Source organism: Oryzias latipes, chromosome 12 (assembly GCF_002234675.1).
Source record: "Oryzias latipes chromosome 12, ASM223467v1".
NCBI lineage: Eukaryota > Metazoa > Chordata > Actinopteri > Beloniformes > Adrianichthyidae > Oryzias > Oryzias latipes.
In genome coordinates this window covers 2,286,994-2,309,984 of record NC_019870.2, presented here as the reverse complement: position 1 = coordinate 2,309,984, position 22,991 = coordinate 2,286,994, and the positions used below count along the sequence as shown (strand labels likewise).

The window sequence follows — 22,991 nt, the reverse complement described above, 5'->3', positions numbered from 1 at the left end:
TTCATCCATAAAATACTAAATCTCAGAATAAACACAATCAGATAACTGATGAGCTTCTTTAGGAGAGAAAACGATTCAACAAAAAAGGGGAGAAAAGACGAAGTTTACAGTTAATCTAAATAATTTAGTAATAGGATCCTTTTGGAAAAACTCACCAGGAAATAGTTGGTGACCGTCCTCATGCGCTCGTGCGCCAGAATGATCCAAATGACCGCGAGGTTCCCGAGCACGGACACGGCCACGAGGCCGCAGTACGCGGCGCCCCACAGGCCGACCTGCCACGCGGGCTGCACGAACTGGTTGGAGCTGCAGTTCACGCACGCGCCGGTTCCGTCCGACCCGTTCCCGAGCGGATCCATGCTGCGGCGCGACGCTCCTGTAAAGCGCTGGAACGAGCGCCGGTGCGCGAGGCGGAGAGGGAGGCGCGCGTGGAGGCGCAGCTCCGTCATTTTACGCACCGAGCAGGCGCGCGCCACTGGAGGAGAGCGCACGGGACACCGAGGAAAGACAGTGTCAATATACCCAAGCACGCGTTCACACGTACAAATAGTTTCCACACGCACGCGCAACAGAAATGCGGGCGGTTTTGGTGTAAATAATCTCACAGGAATCAGGTTTGTCTGAACCCCGATAATCTGAGCGGGATTAACTTTCTAGAGTCCCGATCATTTGAGAGGAGCCATCATCTGTAGAATTAATTGCGCGTGCGTCAGAAATCAGGTAACAATCCGCTTTTTTCAGTAATCTGGTTTGCTAAATGTAACCAGAGGAAGGATTAGGACCCCCCCCCCCCAAGAAAAAAAACCGACGTGTGACGTCTACGTTCGGAGGTGAAGGTGGATAGAAAGTGAGGTGATGTGATAACTGCAGTCCATCAGAACCAGGTTTGAAACCATGACGTGTGAGTTCAGTCCAATCCCGCGTGACCCTGATGGCTCACAGAGGAGTTTCTAAGAGGTTGAGGGTTCTGGGTCTCCTCATGGAGCTTCTCTCTGGCGTCTGCTCGGCCTCACGGTCACCATCTCAAAATGTTCTCATTTTTTTTTGTTGGAACGAACTACTACAGTTCGGTGCCCTGTGGTGGTTCTAAACTCCAGAAAGACGTGAGAACCAGACGTTATGGGCTCCTGAAAGTTTATGTAAATCAGCGTTGAGGGGAGAGAACCCGGCTCCTCTCAGCCCAGACCCACGCGGGACTCCTCCGGACTCCTCTGGCTCGCGGCTACATAAATCTCACCACCAGAGGTCGCCCTTTCCCCCCATCTGCTCATCACCTCCACCCCCACAGCGTTTTTCAGGAGAATCTCTTAACCAACCAGCGTCCAGCAGTCAATTCTGATCGGTTTGTTTGGACCTGGTTCTGATTCAACATCTCTCTTTCCGGACCAGAGTGACTTCCTGTTCATTTACGTGAACGGGAAAGATTTTCTGCGGAGGACCGGACTTTGGACCAATGGGAACTGGACTGAGTCAGAGTGACGTCCTCCGTAGAAACTGGTTTACTTCCGGCTCCAGTGAAATGAAGTCAAGTCAGTCACCATTTTTCCATGACGCGGACGCCACCATGTCGGAGCCGGATGTTGTCAGTAAGCAGTGATTGGTCTGAGTCGGTCTGAGTCGACGTTTTCATGGCAACCACTCTCACCAATTAGGAGTGAGCTTGTGGGAACGCCACACCTATTCCACTCAAAACTGGGCTACACATACACGTTTTGAACATTGAAAATGGGGGCCAGCAGGCTCCACCTACTTTTAATTGAGGCATCTGATTGGTCATCTTATAACTTGAATAACGTGAACTACATTTATTTCTCTATAGAAGTCTGTGGGATTCTGGCATCTTGGAGCCAGCGGGTACTTTCTGTTGTGGAACTACAAGGGGGAAGGGCCACTCGGTCCACTTCTCATATACGGTCAATGGTTGGAGGAGCCACGGTTGGCTCCTCCAACCATTGACCGTATATGAGGTCGGGGAGGCGGTCCTTATTTAGTCTGGACCGGAGCCGTACATTTTCCCAGAGGTCACCTGTGCTTGACGGTGTTTCTGGCGCACCCTGGTCTCCTCTTTGCAGTTTCCGCCTCACGTCTTTGTCGTCTGATTAAATCACTTGGGTCACAGTTCTGAGTTTGTGTCGTTCCAACAAGGATTTAGTGGAAGGCATTAAGTTGTTTTGATGTTTTTTTTACTTAGAACATATTTCGAAACAGCCGTAAATATTTATGTATTTAATTTGTTGCTGCATGGATAGAATGTATTTAATTTATTGTGTTTATTTAGTCAGTGAGAAGGAAATCTCGAGCTAAATGAGCAATTAGCCCTCAGGGATGTCAGCCCACGAGGTTTGTGTGCTTTTACTTTGTCTAATTTAAGTTTCATATGTTGTAGAATTAAATTTGATGCATATTTGTGTTTTTATTTTGCTGCCAGTTCTCAGGGGTTGTGAAGAGCAATAAACCCTGTTAAAAAACCTTGTGTTCATGCCGACTCCTCGAGGGGGCTACATATTTACTGCTGACAAACTATTGTAAAATATTAGAGAAAATAAAATCTTGCAGATCTGGCAGAAAGTTCAGTAAGGCTGAGAAGTTTCCGTCACAGACCAGAGTAGCCAGTTGGTGTTCTCCTGGATAAACTTCGTATCAGCTGGTGGAGAAACGGAGGAGTGGAAGCTCCTGCTTGTCTTTAAATCTGAGTCGTTGCAGCCTCATCTGTCACCTGCTGCCTCACAGCTGCAGCATCCCATATGCGGCGGCGGCGGCGGCGGCGCTCTGGTTTGAACCGGTGATGAAGAAGTAAAGTGACATAAACACAGAGAGGCAGAGCTGGAGGAGGGAGGCGGGCCATCTTTGTTTCTGTTTATCAGCCCAACACCTGCCTTCCCTGAAAATTCAAATCAAACCGTGTGGATGTGATTCCAGGTCGGCGTGACGGGGACGATGTGACCCGCATCCCAGAGCCAGAACAGCCCTGGGGGATGAAGACTGCTCCACCCCTGAAGAACGGGGTCAGAATGATAGAAATGACAAAAAAGCTGCTGTCCTGAATGGATTATCAGTCAATTATTCATCAGATTCAAATCTATCAAAAATGTTTACAGATGAAGATGTTCACAAACGCCATCGATCCAAAACTCCAGATGATACAACATTTATCCCTAGTTTCTGTTACTACATGACAGATGCTCTGCAGTTTTGTTTTTTATACCTTTTTTTGTTAGATTTAGTGTGAAAAGGAAACTATAGAATCTCCTCACAGCTTCCACCGGTGTTTATTTGAGCCTCAGAGGAAAGTTTCTGCTGTTTGATGAACTGTAATGTGCTTAACAGGAAGTTGGAGCGTCACAAAAGCTGAGCAGAGAATCGTCTTTGATGTTTTGGGTTTTTATTTTTATTTTATTTTTGATCCTGAAAATGTTGGTAAAAACAAATTGAAATGCTTGGAATTATAAACACAAAAGTTTTTCAGAAAACATCAAGTTTTTAAAGTTCACTCCCAGTCACGTCTGTTTTTTCAAACGTCCGACGTAAAGACAGACTCAGAACTTAAACATTGACTGTATATAAGAACTGGACGGAGTGACTCCTCCCCCCTGGCGTTCCCACAGACTTCTATAGAGTCTAAGAGTCGTTCTATTGGTCAGAAGAACCATTCTGGATCTTCTTGATAATCCTCCTTTTTTTAATGATGTTTTTTTTTTAGTTCAGGTTGTTCTAAACTGACCAATCAGAAGCCTCAATAAAAAGTAAGTGGAGCCTGCTGGCCCCCACGTCCGACGATTAAAACGTTTGACAGACTTTGTGTGGCCCGCTTTCTAGTGGTAGGGGCGTGGCCTTCCAACAGGCTCACTCCTGATTGGTGAGAGTGGTTTACCATGGAAATGTTAACTCAGACCAACCAATCACTGACGATCTCTGGCTCCAACATGGCGGCGTCCGTATAGCAAAAAATAAAAAATTGCGGCTGAGTTGACTTAATTTGGTTGGAACTGGAAGTGCATGGTTTCTATGCATGACATCACACTCAGATGTGGCGTTTAAAGTGACGCGTCAGCTCCTTCTGTGTTTGCAGCAGCAGCCGCTCACAGACTGAAGCAGAGGAAAGTATCTGCTTTGCCCAAAGGCATCGCTGGACCTCAGAAACCAGGAAGCGCGTGATCGAATGGGATGTGACATCCCATCATCCCACAGAGAGTCTCCGGTCCACAGATTACAGCTGACACTAAGCTGCAGATCAAATGCAAACCACCACTTTAATTATGATATTACATTTGGATTTGTGGCTCACTTTCTCATCTCGCCTCTTTTTGGGATTATTTTGCCGCTCCTGCCGTTTTGATCAGAATCACAGACAGAGAGATGCAGATCTGAGCCCAATCTGGTTTAATATCTGTGTTGTTGAGAGGGAAATATTGGAATTGATTCACAAAAGCGTCCTCCATTTAAAATCCAGGACACTGACAGGAAGTACAGTAGAAGTAAAATGAACGGAAAAAAGCCCAGTGTGCATCGGTGCTCACTAGATTGCCGAATATAGACCACAATGCATTGGGTCGGAACAATTTTTGCCAAAGAAATGTATTCAAATGAATTTTAAGACAGTTGATTCATAAATAATTGTTGTAAAACGCTCATCTCAATTAGATTTTAATTTCATGAAATCGATGACGTCATGTCCGCCTTTAAAAATATAAAAAGTAATGAGCATGGTGTCCGAATTCGTTTTATAATACATCGTTTTTTTTAGTAGTTAGGGTGGGAATTCGGACAGCTTTACCAAATGGTGAACGCCCTATATGGTGTTTTCTGTAGTGAGTATTGGAGGAAGTTGGACACAACCACTGACTTTACATAGAAAGTGGCGGCTTGAAGGCGCCGAGGCCGGTGAACGTAGCATAGCATAAGACTCCCCGCAACCCGTTCCGTATAAAAACTCTTCTACAAAAACATACTCACTTTCCAAAACAGCTTTTTATTTTCATTTAAATCTAAATTTGACACACTGCCAATTTGCATTGCTGTCACATTTTTGTAGTGTAGCTTTTTCTGATCGTCGCACGATGACACTTTTGTCTGGGGAACTTGGTTGATGGGAGCTCTGCTAAAACTGTCATTTCTCTCTGGTATTAATAAAGTTTTTTGATTCTAAATTGTCATCCGTTCTGCAGACGCCCCATTTTACTAAATGAAATGAACTGGGTTTTTTGGGCCATCAGCTGCAGAAATCCTTCAAACAGCAGTGAAATCAATCAGAACCTGCATCAGTGCTGCCTAATCATTGAGAACTGCACCAAATGTGATTGATTGACCCCCCCCCCCCCATCAGCCCGTCATCACTTCATGAGTTTGTGTTCAGTCGCAGTTTTTGCTGCACAGCTGAAGCACAAATCTGCCATTTCTGTCTTTTTCACAGCATTTCTTCAGGAAGTCCTGCATCGTGTCGTCGGGTAAGATAGGTTTTCACGTTTTTGTCATTCCTAACGTGCCTTTTATTTTCTTTAAAAGCTTCCTGTTGTTTATTGATCTCGAAAACATTTTTAATGTTTGATCGTATAAAGAAAAAAAAACAACTTGTTTTTAGATTCTGGAAAAAAATGTCAGCTTGATCATAACGCTAAAACTGGATGGAGAGGAGGACAAAACAGAAACGATGAAAAAGAAAAGCTTCTGATTTTCAAAATAAAGTGAAATATGTTACATTATCAACAAAAAACATGTATTTAGCCATTTGGGCAATAATACCTTCAAAATGTTTTGTTTGAAAATGGATCCATTGAAATCAATTCCTTAAATCTTCATTAATCCTTGAATTACTTTTAGACAGAACATGTTTACTTCCATTAAGGATAAACCGTCTCTCCGCACAGCTGCAACTTTTAATAAAACAAATGTTCATTTGTAAGGTTTTAGACTTGTTTTTTTGTCCCTCATGTCCTTCCGTACTTTGCTGGTTTTTCCTGGTTTGTGGGGAACCTGTCCTCAGAGCTTTGCTCAGGTGTTTTGACGCACCTGGATGGCTCTCAGAGCAGCTTTTTGTGCTGTTTTGAGTGATGCAGATCCACACAAACCAGCGTCTGACTGGAGCTGCACCGACGTCTGAGATGCTTTGGCAGGGGTCTCTGCTCTTGTGTTTGCATGTGGGACGGTACTCATGCGACTGTCCTTCACAGTCAGTGATCAGGCTTCAGGACCTGCTCTGAAACCACAAATGACAGGTATTGATCCGCCTGGAAAGTCTCTCCGTGCTCCGCTTTGGAAAGACAAATCTACGTCATGAGTGAGGTGGGGGTGGGGGGTTGTTCCCTGTGTTGCTTTTTTTTAGATTTCATTTTCATCCACTTATGTATTTTTGATCAAATTGATCCCACTAGAATAAAAAAACAAACAGCCATCAAGCCAAAAGAAGGACGGATGCTCGAGTAAAAGCATGTTGAAATTCCCATCGTCACCAGCAGGGGGCTCCTGCTGACAAAGGAAAACCTCATTAATCTCAGGATACGTGGGAGCCAGGAAGCAAACTGTTGTAGAGAGTCAATGGTAATAAATGATATTAGTGCTGCTGTCTGTTAATTTCTTGGGTTTAAAATTAAGACCCAACTTTCAGAAGCTAGCAACTGGATTGACAAGATAACAGCTAGCGTTGCGTAATGTTAGCAAAACGGTAAAGTGTGTTAGCCTTGATCGCAGCTAGCCATAAGAGAAAACTTCCTTAAACCATGTTTGGTACCTTTGAACGTTTATGAAGAACCAGGTATATGACCTACGAACATCCTACAAATAAACATCGTACAAATAAACATCGTATAAGTAAACATCCTACAAATAAACGTACTACAAATAAACATTGTACAAGTAAACATCGTACATATGAACATCCTACAAGTAAACATCGTACAAATTAACATTGTACACGTAAACATCGTAAAAATAAACATCGTACAAGTAAACATCGTACAAATAAACATCGTACAACTAACCATCGTACATATAAACATCGTACAATTAAACATCGTACAAGTAAACATCGTAAAAATAAACATCCTACAAGTAAACATCGTACAAGTAAACATCGTACAAATAAACATTGTACAAGTAAACATCGTACAAATAAACATTGTACAAGTAAACATCGTACAAATAAACATCCTACAAGTAAACATCGTACAAGTAAACATCGTACAAATAAACATTGTACAAGTAAACATCGTACAAATAAACATTGTACAAGTAAACATCGTACAAATAAACATTGTACAAATAAACATCGTACAACTAAACATCGTACAAGTAAACATCGTACAAATAAACATCGTACAACTAAACATCGTACAAGTAAACATCGTACAAATAAACATTGTACAAGTAAACATCGTACAAATAAACATTGTATAAGTAAACATCGTACTAATAAACATCGTACAAATAAACATAGTACAACTAAACATCGTACAAGTAAACATCGTACAAATAAACATCGTACAAATAAACATTGTACAAGTAAACATCGTACAAATAAACATCGTACAAGTAAACATGTTACGAACTCCAGTGTGTAACTTGTGCTTTACTCAGTTGCAGAAACAGAAACATTCCTCACCTCTTAGTGCACTCCTGCCCCCTCCTGTCAGCCTTGTGTCGGTGCAGCTGTTCAAATTGCACAAATGAAGTTTTTATCCTTTTTTTTTCCGGTCTTGACCGGAAAGTCTGTTTTTTAACGTTTTGAAGAGACGACTATGACATCATGTGTCACAGTTCGTGCGGTTTTCTTTAGTTCCCTTTTTTAAATCTTAAATATTCCTGTTTCTGCAAATGTGGTGGAATCAGCCAGTTTGCTAACAGATATTAAAATTTTCCATGGAGTTGTTCGCAGAGATGCTGTTTAGCAGTTTTCATGTGAGGATGCATCGTGAGCTGACGGCTCTGAACCCTGCATCACTTCTTTCCTCTGCATCACATGAATGATGCTGGTCATGATGGGGATTCCAGAATGTTTCCGTTGCTTTTCCTGGTTTGAGCGTCAGTCTGCTGCTGGAGTTTTTCCATCGACCTTGTCTGCATCGATCCATGGACACATGCGCTGCCACGTGGGCCCGTGGGGGGCCGTGGCCCGGTTCGCGCTGCGGAATGACCAGCAGGATTCCCTGATCTCAGAGGAATATCCTGTCATTTTGTTTAAGGCTTCGTCCCAACTGTCCTGACGGGAGGATATGGGCTGTCTGTGGGTGAGCTATGGTCAAACCGCAGGTGACCCACATCAAGGTTGCAGACCGCTAATCGAACCCGTAGAAACAGTTTTTCCACGTTTATGCTGCGGACGACAGGTCGTAGTGAACACTTATACAACACGCAAGGGCGAAGTGGGCGAGACACAGGCGTGTCGTATGCAGTTTTCGTTTTTTTAATCCCCTAAATCCTGCAGACTGTGCAAGGAGCCCATTAGTGCTGTTCATGTGACACGTGCACGCTGATGTGGGCATCTTACGGTCGTCCTACGGGCACTTATGGATCACGTTCACACCCCAAGTCCAATTTTCCTGACGTCCCTTGAGGTGGCCGTCCGAGCCTCAAGAGAGTTGCAAAACCCACCTGAGCTCCCCTAAAGATGCAGCCGCTCCCCTACGACCCTCTGTGGACCCGGACAACCCCAAAAACCTGCAGAACCCGTACGGGTCAACACCCATGCTGATGCACGGGACAGAGGCTTTAAGTTTGAAATATTCAGACTCTTCATCTCAGTTTTTTTTGTTCTCTGGATTAAAATCTGTGTGTGTTTTTTTTAGGAATTAGTTTAGGAATCCACACAAACGGTAACGTTCCTGTTCAGGGGAAGGATTTCAAACTTCATTTTAGAAGCTTCTCATTTAAAAATGATGATTATAATCATAATTTGGTCTTCAGCCAGACTTTATGACAACGTTTCTGCCTAGTTTCTACTAAATCAAAATTTTATAGTCTCCATCCATGTTGTTGCCATGGCAACGTCAAAGTTCTGTTCGTAAAAGAAATCCCAAAAATGTCATGTAAACCTGTTCTTTGACACACAACCAGGAGAATTACTGCAAAGGTTTTGCAAGTAAGACACAAAAGACGACACAGAAGCCAAGATCCCAACAAAAACGAGGAGCATCTTTGAGAGAATTTTTCAGTTCAACCTTTCTGGTTGTTGTGCTTCTTAATGATTACACCTGCACACTTTGTCATCTTTACTGTCGTCTTAAACGTCAATCATGAAGCTGCAAACAGTTTTGGTCATTGCTGGACTAATAGCTTTTTTTAAGACTGCCTTCAGACTGACATGAGGGTCTTCAGAGCCGGTTCTCCTGGAGAACCTGCTTTCACGAGGAGGAACCACAGCTTTGCTCTTCAACACAGAAACAAATTCATGATGTTGCCAATTTTTCTAAAGATTATATTTTAGCCAACTTTTTTGCCATAAAGGATTTCCAAATGAAAAACATCCATCTGGTTCTGTTTTGTGTTCCAGGTTCTTCTGGTTCTGCTGACCTTCCTCGGAATGGACCATCAGGACTGGCAGCGCGGGCGCAGCAGAGGTCACAGGCACTGCGACGAAGATGATGGTGAGGCTGGTTTAACCGGAACCTTTGAGTTCCGCTGAACCCGGTCCGTTCGCTCAGAACCAGAGGAGAACCCTCAGAGGCGGAACCTTGTGTGTCTTCCAGAAGCTCAGCCCTTCTACATCGGCGTCCCCGTTACCCACAGAAGAAAGAGGCGCAGACATCAGTCTCACGCCGGCGAGCCCGACCGCGACTCCAGACACGGCCTCTACGAGCACCACGAGCGCTCCCAATCAGGGGGTTACCATGGCAACGAGGAGCCCTACGACGATGACGAGGGCAGCCTGCTGCCTCAGGAGCCCGCCGACCCTTCAGGTCAGTTCAAACACTGACGCCTGGCTGAACATTGTCCATCTGCCAGGGATGAACCAGCTGGACTCGACATCTGTCCTTAAAGAAGCGTTCGGGTTTCCACAGAAAAACCCCTCGGTGTGATGTGTTTTGGGCAGCGTCTTAGACCCTGAAAGGCTTTTGGAGCCTTCCAGGACAATCCAGGATGATTTTACACTCTGCTAGTGTGAGGAGGGGACTTTCAGAGCTTCACCTGTCTGCTACGAGAAGGCTGAGCTGAAAAGATGAAGAAATCTTCCAGAACACTGCAGAGCAGGAAGTAGTAGGCCAACAGACTGACAGACAGACAGGCAGGCAGGCAGGCAGGCAGGCAGGCAGACAGACAGACAGACAGACAGGCAGGCAGGCAGGCAGGCAGGCAGGCAGGCAGGCAGGCAGGCAGGCAGGCAGGCAGGCAGGCAGGCAGACAGCCAGCCAGGCAGGCAGGCAGGCAGGCAGGCAGGCAGGCAGACAGGCAGGAATTTCTGCTGCTGTGGTTGACTACACCCAGAGCTGAGAGTGAGCCGGTACTGCCGGTACACATTCTGGAGATCCGCTCTTTGCTGCTTTTACTGGTTTGGCCTCTACAAATAAAATTGAATTGAATTTAGCACTTATTCAAAAGCAGCTGCAGACTGATGCCGCTGAAACTGTGAACCGGGCAGAATTATTTTAGCATCTCTGTGGTTTTTGGTGTCTGATCATCACCACAAATGTGATCTGTGTCCTTCTCTCCCCCCCCCTCACGTCATCCGCTAATTCTGTCGTTTCCCTAAAAAACTCCTGGAGCGTGCGCAGAGGTACGCTTGATTTGTTGTCCGGCGTCACTCAATTCATTCACAGTCTGGGAGGCAGAATTCTGTGCAAGCTGGACAAGAAACACAATAAATGATTCCTACTCTTTCCTGATCACTATTGTGATTGACACTGAAATTAGTAGAGCAGAAGAAAAAAGGAGGAGGTCCGATTTCTGCATTTAACAAAATATTTAGTACAATAATTAACTCAAATAATTTTTCCACTCACATGTTAGTTTCCTAAAGTTCACCACGGTTGTTTTTCCACATCCAAATAATCCAAAGGGAACATTCATGGAACATTCTAGACACTGGATGGTCACATGACTTTGCTAAATTCAGTCTTTCCATACTTGTACTGGAATGATGGACTGATCCATGTTCATGACATCATCATTTCATTTGGTCTACTGTGTCTTGGGTCCTACCCAACCATTACCTGATAGATCAGGTGAGCTTCCAACCAACGTTACAGCTGCTGAAAAAGTTTGATTTTTGGGAAACGTCTTCAGTCTTCAGCATTTCTGCCCAACACACGCATTAAAAACGTCTTCAGGGAGAAGCGTCTCCAGGTGTGCTTGAACGTGGATCCTCACCTGCAGCAGTGCAGAAAGGTGGGACCCTTTTTAGCCCTTCACGTCAAAACGTTCAGGTGAAACGGTTGGTTTTGTGGTTGACCGGTTCTTGTTCCCTCTGGAAAATGTTTATTTTGTCACTTTTTGAGTCCGGTCAAAGGCGTTTGACTGATGGCTGCTGTGAGGCCGATAATCCATGCAAGTTCCTGTGCAAACACAGCCCTGCACGTTTCCCAAGGGGCTGTGGGGTCTGAAGCCTGTAAGCTGATTAGAGGTGGGGAACTGTGAGCCGTGCATGAGAAGGAGTGCTGTTCGTGCACGTTTGCCTCTGTTCCGGACAGGATTCCTGTTCTGTCCCAGGTGGGGGGTTTGAGGCCCCAACGCAGGACTCCGAGGAGTCTGCAGGGAGACGCGGTGTTGGCGAAAGCGTCCGTCCCTTCCAGGACGCTGAGCACGAGTGTGTTTGCGTGTGGAGAGGGCACTTGAGCTCTCCGTGGAGTGGGTCGCCGCCTCTCACTTCTTTGCTGCTCTGCACATTTTTCGAGGATTTCCACCACAGCTCACAGACCTCCTGTGACCGCCGGAAAGGCGTGGCAACCAAACGCCAAACTGTGAAGGCTGAGGCATAATCCCAGAGAACCCCGGAGGAAAAGAACTCGAAAGGGACCAACGGGAGAAGAACTGTTGACCAAACAGAGATGAGCTGAGGACTTTCAGCTTTGAAAAGACAGGAAGCCGCTTTCCTGGAGAAGCTAGAAGATTCTAGACCTTATAGAACCAAACCAGAGACCCGAAAAACCTCAATGATGGCTTCCTGGAAAACTTTACCTGGATCCCAAATAGGTAAAGATGACATTAAATAGGACTTTTTCTGGAAAAAAGATTTTATAATAGACCTTTTATGGTTCTCCAGCCTTCTATGATGTTTTTCCTCTGAAACGTTTGGTTGGCCTTTAATGATTTTAGAATACACCAAATTATTACTAGAGTTATGCTAATATAAGGTTTGGTTAGGACAGGTTTTGTCATCACACGGCACATAGAGACAGTAAAAACGTTTGTTCTTTAACACGCATGAAAAAGATTTGGTAACTTTCTGTCCGACTTCGCTTGGCTTCACTCTGTTCACAGCCAGTGGAAGCATCTCCACTGAAGCGAGCGTGTGATGGGTGGAAAACCGAATATCACTGTGCAAACTCTGCTGTGAGGGCGTCTTCCAGCACATCCTTTTGTTTCTTCATGAAGGAAAAGCATGAAGCTGACAGGTCATCGTCATAATTCATGGTTTCTCATTTTCCCCTATGATTATACCAGCCTGATGGCGGCAGTGAGACCCACATCCTGGTGTCACACAAACAGCAACGCCATGCTTGATCAGCCTGCGGGCTCAGGGCGTTAATGGAGATTGATCAGCTAAAATTAGAGGAGGTGTCAGCTGATAATGTGTGCCTGTCAGATGGCCGTTGGGCCACTGACTTTGGTTCACTCATTAGACATGAGTGATGTGGATTTCCTTGCATTAAATGTAAATGGAGGTTCTCCCTGGGAGGGTAAATCCATCCATTCATTCATTCAGCTTCTAAACCCATTTTGACTCTTTCTTGGTCACGGGGTTGCTGGAGCCTATCCTAGCCACTTGCGAGCGAAGGCTGGGGACATCCTGGACAGGTCGCCAGTCTGTCGCAGGGCCACAAATCACACACCCATGGACACCTATGCACAATTTAGAGAAACCAATTAACCTATGATACAGTATATGAATTTGGAAAGTGGGAGGAAGCCGGAGAAAACCCACGCATACACAGGGAGAACATGCTAACTCCACACAGAAAGGTCCCCCACTGATGTTCTGGTTCAGGTCCCCCAGCCGGGACTTGAACCGGTGGCCTTCTTGCTGTGAGGCAAGAGCGCTGACCACTGCACCACCGTGCAGGAAAAATCCAGACAAACACAAATATTGACGGAAAACATGTAAATCTGAGATCAGACGCTAATCTACGTCTAATTCCACTTGATGTGGCCGCTTTATGGAGTCTTAAAATTCTTTGCTAAACTCTGGTTAACCTTCGGAACGGCCTCAACGATTTTATATTCAATCCATGACCGGAATTTCAGCTCCAGTTCCTCGTGGTTTACTCGCTCATTCCAGTCTGTTCTTAGGCTTAAAGGTCGTGTCACGCAGCCGCTAAATACATTTTGTGCATTTGAAAATCTGTCATACGTGAACAAAGTGAGAAAAGTTGAGGTCTTTACGTGAAATTTCCGAAGATGAATCGCGACTGGACCACATTAAAACCACGGAAGACGCATGAACAAACCACGCAAAGAACACGGAAATCAAATCTGCCCTAAAATTTGAGCGTCAATCACATGATTTGAGTGTGATATGTGCGCCGTATGCGCCAAATAAAAGTTATACATCGTTGGTTCATGCGTGAAAAGTCCATTAGACATTTGTTGAACGGTTGTGGAAAGCCACAAGTTTGTGTGTGCATCTCACAAAAATCAATTAGCATCTCTGCATCAACAATTGGACAAGATTTAGGCAATAGTTATGTATGTGTTACGTTACGTACGCGTATTTTACGAATAAACTACGTAAAATACCCAAGAACTCCGGAATTTTCCACCGACCAAAAGTTTGAGCAGCTCGAAACCGAATTCACGTGAAGACGCGTCGGCCGAAACCCGCGACAGACATCAACGAATAGCAGACGTTTTTTTTAAAAAGAAGGTTACATTTGAAGTGATTGGCCACCTGAGTTTGCTCCGTCTCAGCACATTCTCATAATAAGTTCAGGTTAAATGGAGCCATGTGGGCGTGATTTTACTACGGGCCTAAAATTCCAATCGAGGATGATGTCATCAGCTTGTGTCCCATTTTGCAGCAATTGGGGGCGATTCCATTCCAGTGGCCTTGTGACCCCAGTGATTTCAATCCCCTCTGAAGTTTAAACTGGGCATTAAACGTGGCCTCCCCTCTAGGAGTCACCACGGACCAGGACGGCCCAAAAAGGGTGACTGAGGCTCCACGTTTATACTTAACCTGAGGGTCAAGGCATTGTATCTGGATTTAAAGTCTTCTTTCTTTGAAATGTTTCACCGCTCGTCCTTCATCAGTCTGATGTCACCTGGATGAAGGAGGCCTTTCATTGACACACAATACTTGACCTGAGTACTCATCCACTGCTGCTCTCCATCATCTACAAGTCTAACTTATAGTCATCAAGTAAGAAAAGTCTTCTCTGTTATAGTTTCCTCTCCCTATTCTCTTCTCTTTGTAGTCTCCAGCATCTCTTAAAGAGTGGTCGCAGCCCGTTTATCCCGTTTTTCATCCCTTTCACCCTAAACGTTACTCTCTGTACTTCTTTAGAAACCGAGTTCTGTCTGGTATGTCCGTCCATCATCAGCGTTGTGACCCTGCAGAGGTTGAAAAGTGGTCGTAAAGAATCCCAGCTTCAAACAGCCGCAGGGATTGTGTCGTAATAATTACCCAACCTGTCTGAGAGAGAGGATGGAAGATGCTCGATGCATCACTTCTGGCAACAGCGAGGATAAATCAATCAAATATTTGCAGTATAAATCAATGTAAAGAGATACAAACATTTTTTTAGATTTAGTTTGACGCAGGTCTTTCCGCTCAAAAACTATCCGCTGATCATCTAAATGTTTGGTTTCTTGGCAAACGTCTAAAACTTCATGAAGTCAACATGAATCCAGGAACAGAAATGTGGATTTTATTACTGAATTCTCTTGTGGATCCGTGGTTGAAATCCTGACTCTTCTTCATTTTACGGATGAATCTGGTTTGGACTTTTGTTGTCGCTGTCTGGTCTGTCAGAACATTCTGGTACCGCGATGCTTCTGCTGCATCTCCATCAGTTTGCCTTTTGTCTCACATGTTCTGTCAGCTGAATCGCTCTCTGGTTCTAGTGTCTCCGGCTGCAGAGCGACTACGCAACATCCTGGGGGAGGACGACGGCGCCCCGACCCCCACGATCTTCACTGAGATGGACACGCTGCAGCGTGATGGGGACGAGCTGGAGTGGAAGGAGTCTGCGAGGTGAACACTGCTCCGGATCTGATTTCCTGGTTCTACAACGTCTGTGACATTGCTGACTGACCCCTGGCGGGTCAAGCAGACCTCCGACCGGCCAGCGTTTCAGACAGCCTCTCCTCTCTGCAGGTGGGTGAAGTTTGAGGAGAAGGTGGAAGAGGGAGGAGAAAGATGGAGCAAGCCCCACGTCTCCACGCTGACCCTCCACAGCCTGTTTGAGCTGAGGACCTGTCTGCAGACGGGAAGCATCATGCTGGACCTGGAGGGGTACTCTCTGCCGCAGATCGTGGGTGAGTCGCACCAGGCCAAAGCGCCATATGACCAAATCCAAGCAAGACGAGGTTTTAGGGTCATAGAATGTCATCAAAAACCTCCTGTTGATCATTTGGACTACATTTTTCTTTGTTGGTGCGAAAATAGTTTTTTTTAATCTTCTGCTTTTCTTAGTTTACCTGTTGATTCCACAGAATCTGTAAATGACTGCTAAATACAAACATCCAGAGGGTGAATTACTGCATGAAGATGAAGGTTTCTACAAGTTTTTATGGAAGCGAAACTGTTAAATAAATAAAAGAAAAATCCCTTTTTCAGCTTTAAACTCACTATCCAACGGTGGAATCTTATCTAAGAGTTGAAGTTTGACCTCAAATAGTGAAATAATTCAACCTTATTGAATTATTTTAGTATATCAGCATAAATGTTTTTAGATTAATGTCTTAAGATGCAGCTAAGATACGCTCTGATGCCTGATCAACTTTGTGGTTAGTTGGAGTTTAACTGGAACCTGAACTTCCCCCGCAGAGGAGATCGTGGATCGTCAGATAGCCGATGGCCTCGTCCCGCTTGATCTGAAGGAGAAGATCATCTTCGTGCTACTCAGGAAGCACCGCCACCAAACTAAGAAACCCATCCACCGCTCACTGGCAGACATCGGAAAGTCCTCCAACGCGTCTGCCAGTAAGTCTGCATCTTCACCAGCCAATCAGCAAACTTGGACCAAAGCCGTCTGGACTTCTGCTCATCCTCATGCTTCCTCTGTTTTCTGCCATGTTGACCTCCATCTGCTTGACCTCTCCTCGTCCAATCAACTCTTCTGTGCTCGTTGTGTTCTCATCTGCTGCTGCTGCTGCTGCTGCTGCTCTGTCAGACCGTAGTCCTCATGTTAATCTGAGTCGTAGTACTAGTTCAGCTTCTGGGATCCACCGCTCCACAGAAGACCTACGCTCTCGGCCGTCAAGCAGCCTTGGCCGCCTGCGTGAGTCTCAACACCCACACCAACACACACAAACACACGTCAGAAGTCTGTTAGTACCTGTTACGGTTTACGCTGTGGTTACCGGGGTGAACCATAATCTGGTTTCCAAAGAAAAACACAGTCAAGTACATGTTGGACCCTCGCAATTAAAGCTTCACAAAAATATGAGGTCTTTCCCAACGTTGCATACCTCTCTAAGCTGATGAGAACTCAGGAACAGAACCTCAGACGACTTTGTGTCGTCCGGTGACCCCTCAGCGGGTCGCCATTAAACCCCCATCTGAAGCTGTGATAGAGACTCTCACTGAGGAACCAGGCAGCCACGCTCTGATTGCACCGTACGTATAAAAATCAATCCGTGTTCCTCAACTAAAAGATCAGACAACCTCCTTAGCTACGGACGTCTCCCAATCCCTCATCTCTATATTCCTGAACATTTTGCTTGAATGTGTGTTTTAATCAACTCTGAGCTCAGCTAACTGCATGATTTCAACGCCTGAGATTGCTTTCTGTGTGCGTCTGTGTTCTTCTACATCTTAATGCTGGCATCATGACTGTAAATGTTGGGAATAACGTGTGTTTACTTAGGAGATTTCTAGCCTTGCCGTATCTGCCCCTCTGCCGGTTTCTTCTGTGACCCATTGGGTTTAACGGGATTACAAGAGGATTTTCTTTAGATCTTTGTTCTTTTCACTTCCTCTGCTATTCGAGCAAAACCAGCTTGAAGAAAAATGTTTCGCTGTGAGGATATAATCCTGTGTATAAAAGGGAGTGTGTGACTTTTCAGTGTTCTCAACACAACTAAATTAGATTCCATTTTGACCCGGTTTTAATAGCTCATGTCTTTTTTTTCTTAAGAGTTCTTTTAGTCTGTACTGAGTTGATGATGATGATGATGGTCTCTCCTTCCAGATCCATGTCAGAGCCGAAGCATGAACGACATCTCAGACACCCCCAGCACAGACCAGGTAGGGCCTCTTCAGTTCAAGGTCAAAGTCATCTCCTAACCCTTTGTCTGTTAAAGGGTAATGCTTTTCTTAAGCCTTTTTGAGAATAAACTATATCCATATATATGATTATAAATTATCTTTGGCACACCAAGGAAACATTTTTTTTATAAAATATGATTTATTTTCAAAACTCATTTTCTTACCTGGAAGTAAGATGAATTGATCTCTAAGGGCTCGTTTCAAGAGGAATACCCAGAGATGTGTGAATGAATCAAAACACCGCTTTGGGATCGTTTTTTGTGAGGAATTAACATTATAATACACTTAAAAGTAAAAAAAAAAAATTTGGTTTTATATATAGGTCATTTAAGGCCAAATTTTGGCCACACACCTGGTAGTTTTTGTGCAGTTTCAATAAATTCCCTCATTCTGGTTCTAAATTTGAAGCAAACACAGGGGGCTAGTTTCAGATTTATTCACTTTTACACCCAACAGAAACATATTTATGGTCTGCTGCCAAAAACAATAATTTTCCACTAAGTCTCTATTCACTCTGGGGGTTATTTTTTAAATCAGGTTTTTTGATTTTATTCAACCTCAAAGTTATGCATTAGGGATGTGGGTATTTTTTAATTAGCCGGAGGATGAACCCATCTGTCAGTATAACTACCTTACTATGTCCCATCCAACAGTCCATCTTCAGAACTTTGTTGTGGGAATCTTACATGCTCTATTATCTCGAATTTTCCCCTCAGCTTGAAGGTAATAAACAGCTGGGTGTCATCTGCATAGAAGTTGACCTTTAGGATGAAGAGCTGAAAAATCAAGAAAAATTCCTTTAAACTAAAATCATTAATTGAAGTTTCTCAGTAATCATCCTTTTTTGTTCAAGCAAAATAAAATGTAACAGATAAATCTAGCCCAAACCAAAGTGTGGGCGGCCGTGGTGCAGCGGTAGGGCGGTCGACTCATTATCGTACGATTGCAGGTTCGATTCCCGCCTTGCACGCCCATGTGTCGAAGTGTCCTTGGGCAAGACACTGAACCCCACCTTGCCTCTGGTGAGAGGTTGGCGCCAGTGTTCGGCAGCGGAGCCGCCATCAGTGTGTGAATGTGTGTGTGAATGGGACTGTGACTGTAAAGCGCTTTGGGCCGTCGTAAGAAGGTCGAAAGCGCTATATTTGTATACTCCATTTACCATTTAAAAGCATAGTAGAGTCCTGGACTTTCACCAATTAATTCTTCTATGTTGGTTCTTTTGATCTGAAAAAACAAACTATTCCAGTGTTTGAATGTTTTCTTTGGCTTCTGACACAAAATATCGTTTAGATTCAAACTACTTCAAAGTTCACAGTTTAAGCCAAGTGTATCCAGAACCAGTTTAACCAGAATAAACATATACCGGTAAAAATAAAAATTAAAATAAAGTCCTAAATTCCTTTTAGTAGATTAGATTTGCGCTAGAATATTTGTGTAAATCCTGCAGTCATGGAAAATTAGAAATTAGGTTGTTTTGTATAAAAATGGGACAAATACCTACGTGGCTGCCATGATCCTCAAGTTTGCTAAATGCAGTGTTTACATCTCCATTGTTTCGTTTAGCTGCTCTTTCTGGTTTTTAGCGAACATTGGTCAAAAGATTGGACAGGTTCCAGTAGGCTGTCATTGCATAGACATGTTTGGCTCATCAGGTTGCTATATGAGGATGGATTACAAACAGACATCAGTGTATGGGCCTGAAGAACAACCCTACCACAGTCTGCTTCACCTTCAGCGTCTTCTGGGTTCTGTAGAATCATCCAACATCAGAAGCAATGATCCAGGAAAAGAAAACTGGTAGGAAAGATGTAGACTAGATGGACCAACTGCAAAATGAACTAGTCCAATCTCAGATCCTGACAGGGGTTCTATTGTAGAAACCCGAACCACATTTTTCCTTATGGTACAACCAATCCACATGGATTTTGTTGACTGGGAGAAAGTATTTGACCTTTTTGTGGAGCCGTTTTGAGCAACTGACATGCTCAAGGGCTAACGGTAGTTAACGCCACACCAGATTGCACGTGGCGGCAGAGTCCACTGAACCGAGCTCTGGTGCTGAGGTGTTCCAGAGCATGGTTCACTAAGTTGTGTCAGAGTACTGAAAAATCACAGCAGCCAAAATCGTATTTGGTTACAGCACGGGTTAACTTACGGAAGTCAGCCCCAAAAAAGAGAAGTTAGAAACAAAGGAGAACTTTATCACCCAACTTAATAAACATAATACTATCTTTTTTTTTCTTTTTTGGCTTTACAAATATAACCTTCGATCAATTTTCACATTAAAACATTAAAAGTCATTTGGAAGCTATTTCTTTCCTGAAAAATAACAAAAACTTAAGAATGTATTTGCTTTTATACAAATTAACAAGCTTCTTACTTCAATTGAAGTTGAAGGTTAGTTGTTTTACCAAAAACACGATACCCGTCATGTATGGGAATCAAACCCACTGCAGGTCTTTCAGATCAAACAGTCCACTTGTTTCCATGGCTATGTCCAAATTCCCTGACTACTTACAGCACTATAAAGGCCATTTGTTTGGGGTGTTTGAATGTTCAACTTAAAAAATACAGCCCTGAATTTCCCAGAAGTCTCTGCAAAAACTAGTGTTACTTCATTCCAACAGCCTTTACTGTAAAAATGGATTTTCCAACCAAAATTGTCGGAATGAAAAGATCTAAAAACAAAACAATAATAACACACCTTTGCTGAGTAAACAAAAACATAACCAAATGATCAGGTCCTTAAACTACCTCTAGTGAAAGAGTAAAATATCTGGACAAGAGCTTCAAAAGGACCGACAAAGTACTGCCCTCATGTGACCTCACAGTATTTAGGAGCTCCCAAAGGCTTTGATCTGAGCAGTTTAGGCAGTCATAGGGTAAAGATTGGAGTGCCTTGTTTACAGGAACCAAGGAACAAGATGTCCGCGGTTGGAGTGAAAGGGAACCGGCGGCTAAATTGACTCTGAAAGCGGCATTAAAAGATTATGAAGAGATTTTAATTTAAGCACCCACCACTCCACTGCCACGTGCTTCCTCGCTGAGGAAGAGGAGGAGAAGTGAGAAGAAGGCAAAGCAACACTTTTGTCTTGTGAGCAGTTGGTGTTTTTCAAAAATGCTGCTAATTCATCTGGAAATAAAAAACAAAAACAAAAAATCTCCTTTGGTTGAAAATGAAGAATTTCTAAAAACTGTTACCCTTTTCCTTTGTGCAATTCAGATTTAAGGAGAAAAGAAGAAAAGTAAATGTTGTTATTTTTAGATCAACTTACAGTTAAAAAATCAAATATTTGTTGTGCCATTGGATTCCCCACGGAGGAGACAAACCAGGGTTTATGTTTTTATTAGAATTCTGTCAAAAGAAGACATTTTTAACTGGCCCTTTTAAAAAGGGAGAAGTGCGGGCAAAGACAACCACTCAAAAACTAGAACCTTTATATTGCATACACAGCGCACATATCATGCTGATGACATTATTGACATAATAATAATGACATAATTGACGCATGAATCACGAATGAATTGCATGTAAACGGCTCAATAATCACACATGGTTCTATATTGATTTACATGTTCTTTTTTGTGGTATATTTATACTTCTGTGGTTTTAATGTGGTTCATTTGTAATGCATCTGTGAAAATGTCACCTTGAGACCTCAACCTTTCTCACTTTTTCCACGTAGATTCACGTATGACCATTTTTCATCAATATGCATAAAATGTACGTAGTGGTCGTGTGACAAATCTGTCTATGGCACGCAGGTGGCCCACATGAAATATTAAGTTCTTGGACCGCTCAGTTAACCCGTAGAGAAAAAATCTTTCTTGCACATTTTTCTACAGGCATGCTTTAGGCCAGGGGTGGCGAACACGCGGCTCTCGAGCCGCATGCGGCTCTTGGACAATGAGCGTGCGGCTCTTTGCGTCTCGTCATATTTTCCATATCTTGTGCCTCATTTCATAATTTTTTCCCTCTTAAACCACACTCAAACCATCAGAGGGTATTAAAATAAATAATTAATAATAAAAGTAATTTGGCAGTGTGTGTGTGTGTGTGTGTGTTTGATTCTGCTCCCGACACATACGTGACCGCCAATCATTTGCGCGGGTTACGCCCACTGCCGGAACACATAGATACAGATTTATGTGCGTGCAGACCGTTACCCTCATGGTCAAAATGGTTAAATATACAGATAAACACAGGATGTTTCTGGAAGAACGGGAAGATTCTTACTTTTTACTGAACATAATAGCGTCACGATGTTTATTATTATGAGCTTTTGGAAGCAGTAACATTGGTCATGGCAGAAAAGAACAAAACGTATCCCGGAGAAAATGAAAAACTTCCTGATCTGACACAAATTGTCTCTTTTATTAACAAGTTGAAGCTTTTCAAAGTGCACATTCAAACGGCAATCATCCCACTTTCCTTCTTTGTGGAGCTCAAACAGCAGAAAGCTGCAATCAGAATGAATGAAGCGCAGAACGTGACGCTGCTTGCGCAACTAACTGGACGGAAACGACCGCAGATCACTTTTCTCATGGATCCTTTAATGCAGAGACCGACTGCCTGAGATCCCTGCTGGTCACTGATGAGGCAGCGAGAGAACCGGAGATAAATGAGCAGAAATCTCTTTGAAAAAAGGCCCTGTTATAATTTGGAGAACAGACATCGGTCCGTTCTGACCGACACTCAGGTAAAGGAGCTGATCAGAGAAGCCGCAACTGGCCTGGGGCTTAGCCCCGCCTTCAGCCCCCAAGACTCATGGGAAGGGGGGCATTTTCAGTGTAAAACCATGAGCCAGGTAGCTGTTATCAGAAGTGCATGCCGTTTGGCTGAATGAGTGTGTATCGAAGTTACCGGGTTCCTAATGTGAGCAGGAAAGAGAGGACGTGAATGACGGAGTCAGTTAAATTATAATTCAGCACTTGATGGACTATTACTCCTTAGTATAAACTGATTCATTGCAATTTATTAATATTTAAGATATTATTTGCTTTTGATGCAAATGTCAGTCATACAATTTTGAATAAAAAAACATATAAAAGCAAGATATTCTAATGAAGGTCAAAATTAATTTAAGTTGCACACAACTGAAATGTAATGTATTTAATGTGTTTATTGTGAATATGAATGACTCAGACACCAGAAGGATGCTCTGTCCAGATGTTTGTGTATTTGTTGGTGTAAGTATCATTGAAAGAGGAATGTTGAGACACAAAGAATTACCAGTTAAATGCTGTTGGATAAATGGTGAAATATTCAGTTTTATCATCATAAATCTGACTTCAGAGGAGTCACATTCTCACCAGCATCAACCTTACTGCCCGTCACTGAGTAGTTGTGTGTCAGAGAGAGGCAGAGAAAAGAGTGAGATGAAGAGAGAGAGAGAGAGTGTGTGTATGGAATGAG

General features: G+C 43.6%; 2 protein-coding genes across 11 annotated transcripts in view; one reads left to right on the top strand and one right to left on the bottom strand.

The window, feature by feature from the left end:
• tacr1b (substance-P receptor-like) overlaps nucleotides 1-1,153 on the bottom strand; it is a 10,502-nt gene extending 9,349 nt beyond the window's left edge. Inside the window, exon 1 of one of the 2 annotated variants that reach the window (XM_011481385.3) lies at nucleotides 156-1,153. In XM_011481385.3, the coding sequence (XP_011479687.1) occupies nucleotides 156-449 (294 nt within the window). In that variant the 5' untranslated portion in view covers nucleotides 450-1,153. The remainder of the gene's footprint in view (nucleotides 1-155) is intronic. The other variant, NM_001278894.1, reaches the window with a different exon arrangement.
• A 4,178-nt stretch (nucleotides 1,154-5,331) lies between these two features.
• LOC101162225 (electrogenic sodium bicarbonate cotransporter 4-like) overlaps nucleotides 5,332-22,991 on the top strand; it is a 37,138-nt gene continuing 19,478 nt past the window's right edge. For 3 of the 9 annotated variants that reach the window (XR_002874354.1, XM_020707435.2, XM_023961144.1), the window contains exons 1-8: nucleotides 5,333-5,444; nucleotides 9,482-9,575; nucleotides 9,678-9,887; nucleotides 15,208-15,337; nucleotides 15,461-15,621; nucleotides 16,133-16,288; nucleotides 16,479-16,586; nucleotides 17,499-17,554. Coding sequence is in view for 8 of the 9 variants with exons in the window: in XM_020707435.2 (XP_020563094.1) it covers nucleotides 9,512-9,575; nucleotides 9,678-9,887; nucleotides 15,208-15,337; nucleotides 15,461-15,621; nucleotides 16,133-16,288; nucleotides 16,479-16,586; nucleotides 17,499-17,554 (885 nt within the window). In the remaining variant the exon portion in view is untranslated. Of the gene's footprint in view, nucleotides 5,445-9,481; nucleotides 9,576-9,677; nucleotides 9,888-11,588; nucleotides 12,118-15,207; nucleotides 15,338-15,460; nucleotides 15,622-16,132; nucleotides 16,289-16,478; nucleotides 16,587-17,498; nucleotides 17,555-22,991 lie in introns of those variants that run through there. The other 6 variants (XM_023961140.1, XM_023961139.1, XM_020707434.2 and 3 more) reach the window with 4 other exon arrangements.